The following is a 14,327-nucleotide window of genomic DNA, read 5'->3' as shown; positions in this document are numbered from 1 at the left end:
TTAAAACAACAAAGCATTTCAGAGAAGGATAGACACAAAATGTGAGATGATTAACAGTGAATCAACAAGGCACATTCCCCTTCAAGGGAGGTAACTCAAACCAGTTGCGTGTCAGCTTACTTTATATGAACAAACTTACAAGTTAATGAAAGAAACTGACCTTGCAGGTTTACAAACAGTTCTATTTAAGAGTCAGAGACAAAAATCTAAGTCGACACATTAAAAGTTTTGCATAGCTTCATATACTGAAGTAGTTAACAGTTCTGCTATGGGAAATCACAGCTGCAATACATTCACAAGGCACTAAAAGATACTCAGTTCTTATCCTTAAAACAAGGAAACACAATGCAAGGGACACCCAGAAAATGCCCTAGAAACACTGCCCCGGAGAATAAAGTACTAGAACAGGAGAATGTTGCTTTGTACCTTTGTTGTGACCCTGTACGTGATATACGTCTCCATGGTGCACACATGTTTTTTGGGATCATCAACAGTAACAAAGAGGTCCCTAGTTTCCGCATCCAAGTCATCATCCAGCTGCAGTCTGTTGAGTAGAGATGATGAGGAGGCTGGGCTAGAAGTGTCCACAGGTGTACCATTGGGTAGACTAAGATCCTGTATCAGAGAGAAAAAAACAACAAGTTTTCAATAAGTGAACCGATTCACTGTAAAGTACAGTATTCTCAAAGATGCCACTGACAAGCTTCACTTATTTATCAGGGCTATTTATTTCAGCAGCTCCAAGGACCACCCTTTTCCAGGACACCCCGTCAATCCCCTAAGGTCTGGGCTTTGAGTATGAGATTGTTCTGCTGTTCCCCAAGTAGAAGAGAAAGCACATTACTACCATACCTCCACTTAGTATGGCACAAACTATTTTCTATTCATGAGGAAGTAGAAGCATTGCTGAACCAACAGTTCCTGATGAGACTGAACAAACTTAAGACTCTGAAAACAAAACAGCTAGGCAAATCAAGAGACCTACTTATAAGACAGGCAAAGTGGCAACAGTTCAGTCATCTGGAATGCAGCCTCCACAGCTGGAGACTCCTATAGTAGAGGAAGAAGGATAACCATCTTGTCAAAGGCTTCCCATCCAGTCTATCAACTTTCAAACATGTTGACAGAAGTCAGACTGAATTGCCATCAGTGCACTACAGGATAGTCACAGATCATACACTCCAGCATCAGCGTGTATGAACATCTCCCTTTTGGAATCCTAAGGCCAATTAAAACACTGTTTTGCTTGGAGAGGTGCTCATTCCCACCCTCCCAACTCCAAGACTATCAGCCAGCGCCTAGGGAAGACAGAGGCTAAAAGAACCAGCAAGTGGCTATTTTAGGAAGAGACACACAAGGGTTTGGAAAGTCTCTAATTCCTTGAAACTGACTCAGCTGCGGGGGGGGGGGGGGGGGGGGCAGGAGAAAAGAAAAAAAAGAAAACAAACAACAAACCAAATGCTTTATAGCCAACTTGGTACAAATCTCACACCTTCCAGTCTCACACTTTGATGTAGACCAACTACTCCACACAGCTAGTGATTACTCCACTTTGCATAAACATCACAGCAACTTCATGTGTGTTCTCTGCTCCAGTGTTGTAGCAGAGGGAGCTGACGGCATGTGACAAGTTGTACAGTATGTAGGAACATCTGACAGCAATATTAGAAAGTCCCAAGATCCATGGCTCTTCTTTTCAGGGAAGAGAGGAGTTTTGTGTGTTTTTTTTAACTAGTAGCACAAGAATATATTTATCCACAGAGTGTTTCCCTTGTAAGGACAAAGGTTCCTCTGCCAGACAAAGAAACATCACGACAGCTAAGTGGCATGTTAATTTGAAGTGGTTTAGTTTTAGAACTACTGCTTAGCCCCAGATTCACATGGTCTTTAAATGGCTAGATGAAACATGTAATCTTAGCAAAGCAATCCTGTTCAGCTAAGCTCCTCTTTGTCCACCAGTGTTCCTTATGCAATTGTAGGTTTTGTTCCAGGTGGACATGGGTAGAGCCTGTCTTCAAAGGAAGTCCTCCTTTGTTCACAGGTTCAGAATTACAGGCGATAGCTTCAAGTTAAAGCTACTCTGCCCCTGACAATGGTTAAGAACAAGGCTAAGTTCCTACCACTCTTTGTCCCAAACCCATCATGGGTTTACTGGGATTTCATAGACAGCCCTGCTGCAGTCCTGCAGAACTGTGGTAGTACTGCTGTTCACTTTGAAGACTGCCTTATGAAGCAGGGAGAATAATGCTTTAGCCTAGACATTTTGGGAAAGCTACGATCTAAACTATTATCTACTAACAGAGAGCTTAGATGCATTCTCCAAGCTAATGCTCAGAAGTGGTTGCCAACAGATGAGAGATTTCAGATTTAAATGGCAAGTGAGCAAGAAATAGAAGGTAGGCACTCAAGTGCTCTCTTAAGAGGGCAAAGAAGCAGGATGAGCACGGCACAGCTTGCCAGCTCATACATGAGGTAGACAGCTTCAAATACAAAAGCATCTGGCTCAGACTCAACATATCAGGAGCAAGTACAACAGGAAGAAGCAATGCTACAATAACTCAGCAGATAAGGAGTTCTGTTGGCATTACGCAAACAGAATAAGCAGAAGACAGGATAAGATTAGCAACAGGAGATGGCTTCAGAAAATCTGCAGTTCAGCTAGACAGGAGGATTTGGCTGCGCAGAGTAAAAAGCAAAGCAAACCCTGGGATGCTGCAGTAGCTGTAGACAAATCAGTTCCTGTTTCCAAAAGGAAAAGACAGCTCATCATTGCCCATGTGCAATAAGCATTAGTATAAGACAAGTTGTGCCAGAAATGCAGCCAATCAAATTCTCAGCTTCCAGTATGGAAATGAATTAACATGCAGAAACAGCTTAAGCCTGGTTGCACAGGAGATCTGAAAAACTTGTAATAAAACCTTCCAAAAGAGATCTTAAAGAATACAATGGAATCTGCTTAAAATATGAAAACGCTGTATCATCTGTAGCAAGGACCAAAGATGGAGTTGCAGCCACCAGCATAAAGTTAGCTACTTTCCTTATCAACTTGGATGGGAGATAAACAAGATCATACTAGCATGTCTTGCACTTTTTAAGCAAGGCAGAGGTTTCTGAAGGCTGGAATCCACTTCAGTCTATTTGAGTGTGTTCTAGCAGAGGTTTGTAACGGCTGGAATCCACTTCAATCTATCTGATTGTGTTCTAGCAGTCATGGGTACTGTGGAATTCCTGTGGAATGTCTCAGCCCTTAAAACAAAGGCTGTGATAGTTTTACCTCATCTGAGCCTCAGATGTAATACCCCAGATCTAGATTAAGTGAAGCTCCTAGACAAACTCAGGCTAGGAGCAGGAGGGCTGCTAGCTGGGGGGGGGGGGGGGGGGAAGGACAGAGGATGTGTACGTTGAAAGTACTACTGTGCTATACTGTCTCACCTGCGATGGCAGAACCCTCGCCTGGCATCATGCCTTGCTACTCGTCTTGTTTTGAGTAGTTGAAGGCCAAGTTAGAATCTAACTATGTGTCCTTCTTAATGGGTGGAGCCTCCTACCTAGCTGCACAAGGAACAATGCTTATGACTGCTGTACCTTGGTTTAGCAGCAGGCAGGATCCATTTGCTGAAGTCCTTGCTATTGCTAGAAAAAGGTAGGCTTTGAAGTGTCACAGCAGATGGCCTAGCAATTGAAGTTGTTTCAGGCTGTAATCCTTTCAGCAGAGTACCTCCTAATCATGTTAACTGGCCCTGGCTTTCTTCTACGGGACTTGGGGGATTTTTTGCAGTGGTGAAGCAAGACTGCATCACCTTATTCTAGTCTGCTTTTACCATAGAAAGCAGAGTATGCCCTGCAGAGCCTAGCAGGCATGAGAGCTGTAGCCATCTGCATTTCTACCTGCCAGTGTAGCTACCTACCCACAAGCATTTGAAGTACTGTCTAGTATTATTTGTTTTGTATAAGAATCTGATTTCAGTGCCAGAGATTCATGCATGAGCTTCACCTTTAGCGCATCAAGTATCTGCTCATCCACTGTTGTTAAGTACCTATCTGCATTACCAGAGATCAGCACAGTCCAAGTTCTAGCAGGTACCTATCGCTCACAAAGCTCTTCACACAAGAAAAAAACCAGCCTGTTTGTCACAGCCCCGGTTTCTCTCAGAACATGCCATGAACCTGAGCAGTCCCCCAGCAGGGATGAGGGGAGGCTGCTTCTGGCAGCCAGGCAGACAGAACAGAGGACAAGTTCTCTCAAGACATTCTTCAAGTCTTAGAGAGTATTCATGAAGACTTCCTCAAGTTTCAAAGCTATTTCTAAAGGAAAGAGCAAAGATCCTTTGCCTCTGTCCCTCAGCTCCTCAGGCCAGTCTCACAGCTTTGTCACCAGCTCATGAAGCAGGACAGGTGAAGTTCTAGCATGGTCTGTATCACAACCTATAGCAGAAATAGTACAACATTTAGACCTCCAGGTTCATGATCTACTGGTTAAATACTAGGCTTTTGTGCACAGCTGTACAACCACCTACAGACGGAATCCATGCATTCCTATGGGTTTTGCAGGATTCCTCAAGACACCCAAATTTATGGGTACATGAGATCAGATGACTCTAGCAGCACATGTCTGATATCTTACAGCACAGGGCAGCTAGGAACTAACTGCCTATGTTGGAAATGCATAAGCCCTGCCAACTATGCAGGCTGCTATCTGGTGAGGAAGCAGCTTCACATTCTTTTGTTGTATTATGCAGTCCAAACAGCTTGACTAGTTAGCTTGCCCAGAAACAGATACTAAATCTATCAAGAAGTTAATTTCATTCCAGTTTAAAATTCATCTGAATTTTATAAACTAGAAGTCTACATGTGAGATGCAAAATGAGTTGGGAAGTTTCCAGCTGATGTCACCTTCTCCCTCCTTCAATCTCTCAGGAGATTTTCCAAGATTTTGGATTTGTGTAGCAGCTTGGATCCACATAAAGTAAAACTTCAGGAGCTTGGTATTCAGTCTTCTAGCCGCCTCCCCCAGTGCTTTCATAGCAGAGAAAGCATCCAGGATTCAACCCTTCAAAGCTAAAAAAGGTTCTAAAATTCTGTAGCTATTGGTTTATTGACAAGTGAAGATAAGGCAGTCTCCTGCTGAGTTACACGCAGCTAGGCAACACTTCAGCTTCTACAACCAGAATGTTTTCACCTATCCTGCCTTAGCAAGTGTACAGCTTAACCAGGCAGCTTTGATGTCTAAGCAGTAGTCCATGCAGTGGAAGAGGTGGTTCAGCTAAGATTTCCAGGCACAGATAAACTCATTTCTGTGAAGGGTTAGCCTGAAACCACCTGATGTTGCAAGCACAAAGCTCTCATTCAACAAGTATTAGGTGACAGCAAGAGACATTTAGCAATACTGCTGTTCAGAGGCAAGTAGAGCACTTAACCCCAAATACCTGTGCCTACCTCGAGGACCTTACAGCCAGGCCCATGCTACTACTACAGCCTCACTGGCTTCCCTTCTGAAATTCAGAGTGCTGTACCATTCCCCTTGTGTTTCAAGGCATTCTTTTGCTTTTTGCCATCCATTTCCCAGAGAGACACAACCACAGATACAGTCATGTTGAGGGGACAATAATTCCACACAACAATTGCAGCTGGTTTTTGGAGCAGTCTTACCTTCATACCGTCAGTACTCAACAATAAGCCATAGCAGAACTGCTGCTGGTGACTGGAAAACTAAAGGGGTTTAGATGTGGGATTGAGTGCGCCTTCAGCAAGTTTGCCGACGACACCAAGCTGTGTGGTTCAGTTGATACGCTGGAGGGAAGGGATGCCATCCAGAGGGACCTTGACATGCTTGTGAGGTGGGCCTATGCCAGCCTTATGAAGTTTAACCAAGCCAAGTGTAAGGTCCTACACCTGGGTAGGGGCAATCCCAGGCACTGCTACAGGCTGGGCAGAGAAGAGATTCAGAGCAGCCCTGCAGAGAAGGACTTGGGGGTGTTGGTTGACGAGAAGCTTAACATGAGCCGGCTTCAGTGTGCGCTTGCAGCCCAGAAAGCCAACCGTATCCTGGACTGCATCAAAAGAAGCGTGACCAGCACAGGTCACAGGAGGTGATCCTGCCCCTCTACTCTGCTCTTGTGAGACCTCACTTGGAGTATTGCGTACAGTTCTGGTGCCCTCAACATAAAAAGGACATGGAGCTGTTGGAGCAAGTCCAGAGGAGGGCCACGAGGATGATAAGGGGGCTGGAGCACCTCCTGTATGAAGACAGGCTGAGAGAGTTGGGGCTGTTCAGCCTGGAGAAGAGAAGGCTGCGTGGAGACCTCATAGCAGCCTTCCAGTATCTGAAGGGGGCCTACAAGGATGCTGGGGAGGGACTCTTCCTTAGGGACTGTAGTGGTAGGACAAGGGGTAATGGCTTCAAACTTCAGCAGGGGAAGTTTAGATTAGATAAAAGGAAGAAGTTCTTTACAGTGAGGGTGGTGAAGCACTGGAATGGGTTGCCCAGGGAGGTTGTGGATGCTCCATCCCTGGCGGTGTTCAAGGCCAGGCTGGACAGAGCCTTGGGCCACATGGTTTAGTGTGAGGTCTCCCTGCCCATGGCAGGGGGGTTGGAACTACATGATCTTAAGGTCTTTTCCAACTCTTACTATTCTATGATTCTATGTACATATTCCCAAGAACACTATAAAAGTTTGCATTAATTTTGCTTTCAAAGACCTGTTCGAGCAATACTTGACTCATCTCAGCAAGTTTTGAAAGCAGGTTTTTTATAGAGTTCTCTGTCACTGGCCTGTACAGGTCAGCTCTGTGTAGGAACAGAAAGCACCTTTGCATCCTTCAGTCCATCTAGATCACTTCATCTGTCACTGACAGCACAGCATCCTATTGGAAGATCTCGCTGAGCATCTGTATAGTGAAATCGCAGTCTGCACAAAACTATAATCCAAGACCAGCTGCAGACAAATACCTAAACTTCTCTTCAGATAGAGAACAAGCAAGGGAAGAAAAGGTATTTGCTTCCCCTTCATGTATGTTCAGTTTCAGTCTCTCTCAGGTATCAGCATCATACTTTGCTTAATACAGGTCACCTTTGTTTCTCTACACATATCTGAGACTGATATGAGATGCTGCATGTCCTGTTCTCTTGGGCATGTCTTTGGGCAGCTGCTATAAGGCAAGAGTAACTAAAGTGGGGACCCAGACTGCAGAGAAGGGAGAATGCTCTGAACACAGAAGGGAAGACAGGCTAAGAAGGCAGTCTTGCCCTACGATGTTTAAAGAAAAAAAAAAAAAAGAAAAAAAAAAAGAAAAGGAAAAACCACACACAAGAAAAACAAAAAAAGATCACCAAAGAACCCCCCCCCCAAAAAAAAAAACAAAACCCAAAACCCACACAAACAAAAATCTCACGGTTAAACTCCAAACCCCTTAATTATTCCCAGGAGGCAGTACCATGTTTCTACACTGATCCACAAGCAAGACAGTGATAAGCTGTAGTTTGACGAGAACTGCAAGAATCAACTTCTAAGGAAAGACCTACCCTCCTGGGAAAGGGTAAGTGATCACATGTACACCAGCTCCTGACATCCTTCTCCATTAATAGGAAAGACAGCATAGTATGTGTAGGTGTACTCACAGGGAACAAGATTATAACCTCAAAAGAGGTGAGTGTTTCCCACTATATTAATCATCTAAAATCAGACTGCAAGGTTGAGACTATTTTAAGATCAATACAGACCAAGCCCAAAGCAGTTTTTGCTCTTACCTGGAAATGTGTCAGCAGAGGAGGGACAGCCCTGGGTGTGAGGACCCAGACTGTCCAGATTTTTCACTTCCTAGCCATCATGCAGCAAGCCTGTGGGCCCTCCAGAGTTGGGCAGAAAGCCCTCAACTCTAATGGGGCATGCATACCACTTCTGGTCTAAGCCACACCTCTACAGTTCCAGTAGTACCACTAGTATTCTGTCCATCTAACCAAAAAGCACCTAGATAAAGACTGGATCAATTTGCTCTCAGGATATTTTAAATAGGTGTCAGAGTACAGCATGCTGCCAAGCCACAGGTCTGATGACTTTGTTCTGGTGTTCATCACAAACTAGCATTTCTACTCTGTAGATCAGAGTTGTCAGGAGACAGACTCCTCAGCACCCCTTAAAAAAATAAGAATTTCAGATACAGCAGCTGATCATAACAGCATGCAGTTTGCTACCACTCAAGACCTAAGAGCACTCTTGCTTATAAAGGTATACTTGGAATAGTGTTTCTTTGCACTTTGGCTGGACAGAGAAACACTGGAACAAGCTTCAAAACACTCTATACGACATGAGCACTTTTGCAAGCCTTCTCGTGCAGGTCATGGGGTTCCCATCTCTTTCCTGAGGCTAACAGCCAAGTTTCATAAGATGGATTATTTTACGTTGTGGTTTGTTTTCCCATAAGTCATTGTAGTTAAGCTAACCAGAGCAAGAATGTGGGCACAGAAGCATTTCCTGCAAACAGGATTTTCAGGAAGAACAATAACCCATCTCCTACCTCTGCTGCTGAAGTCTTCCGGGACTCAGCTATAATACTGATGAGTTTCAGCCTTCCTGTGCATGGGGGCAAAGGGGGGTGTCACAATAAGATGTCAAGTAACACTTCAGACCATCCGTTCACACAGTCTGGCTATATGTCTTCTCACAAAGCCCTTAAGAGAGCAGCCTCTTTTCATAGTCTGGAAGGGGAACTGTCACACTAAAGCTAGACGTGGTTCAGATTACACTCTAAAAATGAGGCTCATGAGTGGCATCTCACAGACGTTTAATCTGATGTAATAAACATGTAATCAACCATGTTACTGTGCTATGTTGTGCTCGAAAGGTCAGAAGGCTTTTTTGCACCTGTGTGCCCAGGAACATCACGTAACCCATTTTAATATGCTAAAGAGCACCTCATTAATGAACAAGCCTAACACACCCAGTGTTTTGTTTAAAGCTTTATTTTCAGAACCTGAGCTGTGACTTTCTAACTAGCAAAGCAGCAGCCAGGATTCAGACCATGAGCAGGAAAACTTGAATCCAGCATATGACTAGGAGTCATTCCCAATCCAAGAAGCCAGATTTACATCTGATTACAGATGGAACAGTTTAAGCTTGTCCAAACTCAACTGCTTTCTCCTACAGACATCCAACTTTGTGTTAAAGCTCTACAGACATACTGTGCAACATTTTTTTCTTGTTCACTCTCCAGAAAAAGGTTTAGCTGCTTCCGTTATCTAGGTATCCAGCATCACCAAAGTGCCTATTTGAGGCTGAGATGTTTTTGAGAGCAAACTCAAATAAGTAATTTTTAAATGTGAACAGATGCAAAGTACTGGAGAGAAGCAGAGAGAAAAAACAAGACGGAAACAAATGACAGAGCTGGAAAACACTGCAGTATCCTAGTGAATACTTCATTTAAACAAGCAAGAATATACTTCCACACTGCACTACGATGTGGGTTTCCTTGCGCTGTTTCAGGTGAGTTAGCATTTCCCCACACAAGGTCAGTGGAAGTTTCATGACAGTCAGACTGACAAGACATCATTGTGCAAATGAGGCAGAGATGTTCAAAGGGAAGAAACTCATGTTTTCATCTCAAAGCCTGGAAGAGCTGCAGACGTGTGCTCTTGGAGGAGCTCTCAGGGTTAGTTTACTCAGGTGCAATTTAGTAGCTGGCCTTCCATTGTGTTTGCTGACAAACAAGATATTTTCAAACAGAAAGGCATTTGCTCCCAGAGAGGTAAAATAACCAAAGTAAGAAAAACAAACAAACAAACAGAACAAAACAACAAAAAAACCCACACACTATGACCACTTCAGTCCCTTGCTTTAAGGACAGCAAGTGAGGAAAAGGAGCCATGCAGTATTTCCCCATATCTATAGAGACTGGTGGAGGGAAGAAACAAGGCATAAGATGTACAGACTAACACATCTAGATGATCCTGACAGCCACTGTGGCACAATACATATATTTGGCACACACAGCTTCAAGTGTACTATACTGAACGAGGTACAAGCTAATCAGGACACTGAAAATCAGCATGCAAATCCTGAAGAGACCAAGCTGACCACTGGTAATAAACAGTACTGATTACATTTTCACAGGGATTTTCTTGGCAATAACCCAAAACACAGCTTTGTCTTGGCAGCATCCAAGATTTCCACTTTCAATTTGCCTTGTTCTAGCATCTAAAAAGCTGCAGCAAAGGCACTAGTGCTACCCAGGTAAGCATGGGTTTGAGAATTGTTTGGGGTGGTTTATCACTTAACCATTGCCACATGTCAGCATTTTCACCACGAAGCTAGTCAAAAGTAGCTGTTGCTGGCACCATCCACAGCACTGAGGGAGAAGAGGCTTCTCTGCCCTTGAGCAATACCTGCACTGCAGCATGTTCCTTCTCAAGGAACACATCACATCATTCAAGCTCACTGGAAAAGTGAGGACAACTAGGCAGACAGACTTTAAGATGGAGTTTTTTTATACCGTAAGACGCTCTTCAGAAGGATACAGCAAGTTCCGTTGAAGCAACGTTAAGGCAACAGTTTCCCATGAGGACAGGGCATTGAACCAGTGTAGTAACAGCTTTCCCCACAGATGTGACGGAGAAGCTTCACCTCTTGCTACTATTTTGGCTTTGAGATGCTAGTAGCTACTTTCAGATACACAGCATTAGGTGGTTTTAAAAAGCTTGGTTTTTCAGACTTAAATTCAGCGTGAAGCTACAGCACAAACTAAATAAGAATCAGGACGAAAGCATGTGCTTCAATACCGTAAGCTATCCATCATTAATAACACTACGGACCACTGCAACTGTTATTTTCCAAGACAGGCAGAGAGGTTGTCATAGGAGGGTCTGCGCTCCTTAATTTGAGGGTATCATCTAGAAGCAAGAAAATTCAGTCACTGTTTATTTTCTGCTCATTTTCCTGCAGCATAGAGTACCACGCATTTTCATGATGTCTTTGCTCCCATATGCTAGTACTGTTCTCTTCAACCTAAGACACAGAAACCCACAAACCTGAGTCCAGCAGAAGCCCATCTTCAGAGGTTAGAGACACCACCAATTTCATTTCCAGATTAACTCCTCACCTACTGCTCACTGCTTTATAGAAGCGGTGCAGAAGCTCTGAACTGGCTGTAAGACAGTGCTGTTCTCCAAAGGAATTTAAGCTTTGAAGACCACTCTCAATACAACTCCTGACTGAGCTCTTTCCTTGCAGTTGTATTTTTTTAATTATTGCCTTTATTTTCAGAACAACTTCAGCTAGTTCCACTAACCCATGTCACCTGCACGCTTATTCAGACAGATACTTCATGATTTCTGAAGTATCTGGTTGATAATCAACAGTTTTGGCATTATAATATCACCTACAGCTGAAAGCAGCACCTCTTTCCACCCCCTGCCTCTCCCAATTTAGAAAATAAAACATAACCCATAAATTCATCTGTCAATAACCCATCTAAATTGGGCTAACATTGCAAATGCTAACTCACTAAAAGAGTCACTGGATTTGTTTCCCATCTTCATTTGGTCACTACACTGTTTCTAGCAGCTATCTTCTGTCAGTTAATATTACTTGGAAGAGAAACAGATTCCCCATGGTATTCTGATGATTTACTAAGAGTAAATTCTTAAGAAGAGCAAATTCACTCAGCTTCTACTTCAGGGTCACAGCTGTCACCACCTCCAAGGCAGCATTTTCTGCCATCATTTCATTGTAGTGGTGGCAGTAGTTTTCCCCAGCCATAAAAGCACAGAGTCTCAGCTGCACTGCAACCTGGGCTCACAGAGGCAAGTCAGCCACAGCTAAAAAGCTCAGCATTTAAGACTTTGCTCAGCAGAGTACAAGCCTCAGTGAAGTTACTTCTGATAAATACACAAGATCAAATGTTGTTTTTAATTGCTATATTGCCTTCTGCATACTGAAGGAACATGCAAGTTACAATCTCAGAGATGCAGTTTAAGTGTTGCAAGTAGATTTTCATGCAGCAGCATTGAGTTAATTCTCACATAAAAGCTCCTGTCTTGTGTCCTGACCTACTTTACAGAAACCAGTCTTTCCACTCAGATAAGCAAGAGACTGGCTAATGTGACAGCCAGACGACCTGTTCGAGATACCAGGAGTAGTCCACACTGCTAGAAGACACTAGGACAGCAGTTTGCACTGGAACTGATGTCTCCGAGATCACAGTGTGTCAATAGGAAACCCTCTGTCTTTATCCTCTGTCCCTCTCATTATTAATTACAGGGAGGTGCTGCCCAAGGCTTATCACAAATCCCTGAGGCACCGACAGGAGAATGATGTATCCACACAGCTGTAAAAAGAGGGCTTCTTAATCTGGTTATTCCCTTCTCCCCATGAAGGAGCTCAGAGACCATCCAGCATCTTAAGTAGGTTTGAGGCATTCCAGCACAGGCAGCCCAGGGGATTCTTTCCGACCACCAAGCATAACTTTTTCTGCCATGGCTGAGAAGTTATTGTCAAGACTCACCCTTCTGAAAATCTGCTGAAGAACCAAGATCCTCCACGTACATTCTGAATATCTGTTTTCAATACTCTGACTCATTAAGTATGAAGCAATCCTGCTGAAAAGATTATGAAAGCTTGAACACCAGTTGAACACCAAGCTCAAGCTCCAAGTAGACCACTCCCTCCATTATGTTGAAATAAGAACCACAGGTAATAATAGCGTGATACAGTAGAAGCTGTGTTAAGTTTTACCAGATGGAAAGATTAAAAAAAACTAACGGTACTAAGACAGTTATGTTGATGCAAGTGTTTGTCCCAAGTCAGATGTTAGCTATCATTCACCTTGTTCAGAAGGGATGGGAACTGCCAATTCCAGAGAAACTTGCTGTACTGGGAAGTTGCAGATCAAAGCGAGCAGTTTTAGACATAAGAGACCAGTTTTACAACAGTACTAGAACACCTGCATTGTAAGGTATACCATTATAGAAATAGGATTTGATTGGTAAGCGTGCTTTAAATGAAGGTGACTGCAGTCAAGCACATTAATATGATGTTGTATGTGCTTCTACACCAAACCCTAGAGTGGCTCACAAGGAAAAAGGAGAAAAGCACTCTGTTCAACAGGATACCATGGTATTAACCTATATGAGTGATAGGAGTTTGAAAGATGAAATAGCTAGAGAAAGCAGTTCTAGTTACCAGAATTACAGAAGAGGAAATGGATTCACACAACAACAGCAGCTTGGTTGTGGATAGAGCACCGACAGCAAGCTGAAAGCCATGCTAGGTTTAAGTCAGTTCTCTTAACTAGCAGACTAGAAAAGAGCTGTTCATGTGTGCACACACATGCACAGTGCAACAGAAGAGACAGCAGTTCCTTTAAACAAGACAACAACTAAGCTCAACCTTCTGAGAGCTGACAGCCCTCTAATGAAACATGTAGCAGACTGCTTGTACCTGAAAGCTTCCTGGCCTACGAGCTATGGTTCACTAATTTAACACATCTACCATGCAACATAACCTCACCATTCAGTGCAGTGACTGGCGGAAAGGCAACCACAGATTTCAAAAACGCGAGGGTAACAGCTTCATAAATGAGTGAATTCTGACACAGTTAGGAGACAGTTCAACCAAATTAGCAATGCTAGCACCTCAGTCCTAGGTGGAAAGCAATATTCCTGTCTCCTTCAAGCACTCCGGCAGACAGGGACAGGGGATTACTGGAGAAAGCCTCATGTTCACAGGTTCTTATGGGCAGTTTGAATTACAACAATATTTGCTGGAGGTGACATCAATGTGAAGGTTTCTGAAGTGCATTGATGACAACTGCCTGGCACAGGTGACTGATAAGCTGATGAGGGGAAATGCTCTGCTGAACTTTAGTCTTACAAAGAAGGAAGAATTGGTCAGAGATGTGAAGACAGGGGGCTGTCACAGCCACAGAAGCACAAGCTAGGGGAGCTCAGGATCTCAAGAGGTCGAAGCAAAGCAAAGAGCAGCATCACAACCCCCGACTTCCAGGGAACAGACTTTGGTCTGTTCAGGGATCTGCTAGGAGAAAGCATCCAGGAGAACTAGTTGATTTTCAAGGAACACTTCTCCCATGCCAAAATTAGTCCATCCCAATAAGCAGGAAATCAAGAAAAGGTGGCTAGAAACCTGCATGCATGAACACAGAGCTCCTGACTAAACTCAAATAAAAAACAAAGCCTAAGAAAAGGAAGCAGCAGGCACAGCTGACCCAGGAGGAATACAGAGACACTGTCTGAGCATGCAGACATGGATTTAGTGGCATGGAGCTGAATCTGGCAAAGGATGACAACAGCAACAAGAAAGGTTTCTACAGGAACATCA

At 43.6% G+C, this 14,327-nt stretch overlaps 1 protein-coding gene across 1 annotated transcript in view; it reads right to left on the bottom strand.

The window, feature by feature from the left end:
* SNX30 (sorting nexin family member 30) overlaps positions 1–14,327 on the bottom strand; it is a 46,851-nt gene that overhangs the window by 25,903 nt on the left and 6,621 nt on the right. The window contains exon 2 of the mRNA XM_030511666.1: positions 427–615. Within this exon, the coding sequence (XP_030367526.1) occupies positions 427–615 (189 nt within the window). The remainder of the gene's footprint in view (positions 1–426; positions 616–14,327) is intronic.

The sequence above is a fragment of the Strigops habroptila genome, chromosome Z (genome assembly GCF_004027225.2).
Source record: "Strigops habroptila isolate Jane chromosome Z, bStrHab1.2.pri, whole genome shotgun sequence".
In the NCBI taxonomy this organism is placed as follows: Eukaryota; Metazoa; Chordata; class Aves; order Psittaciformes; family Psittacidae; genus Strigops; species Strigops habroptila.
This window is presented reverse-complemented; position numbering and strand designations above follow the sequence as displayed.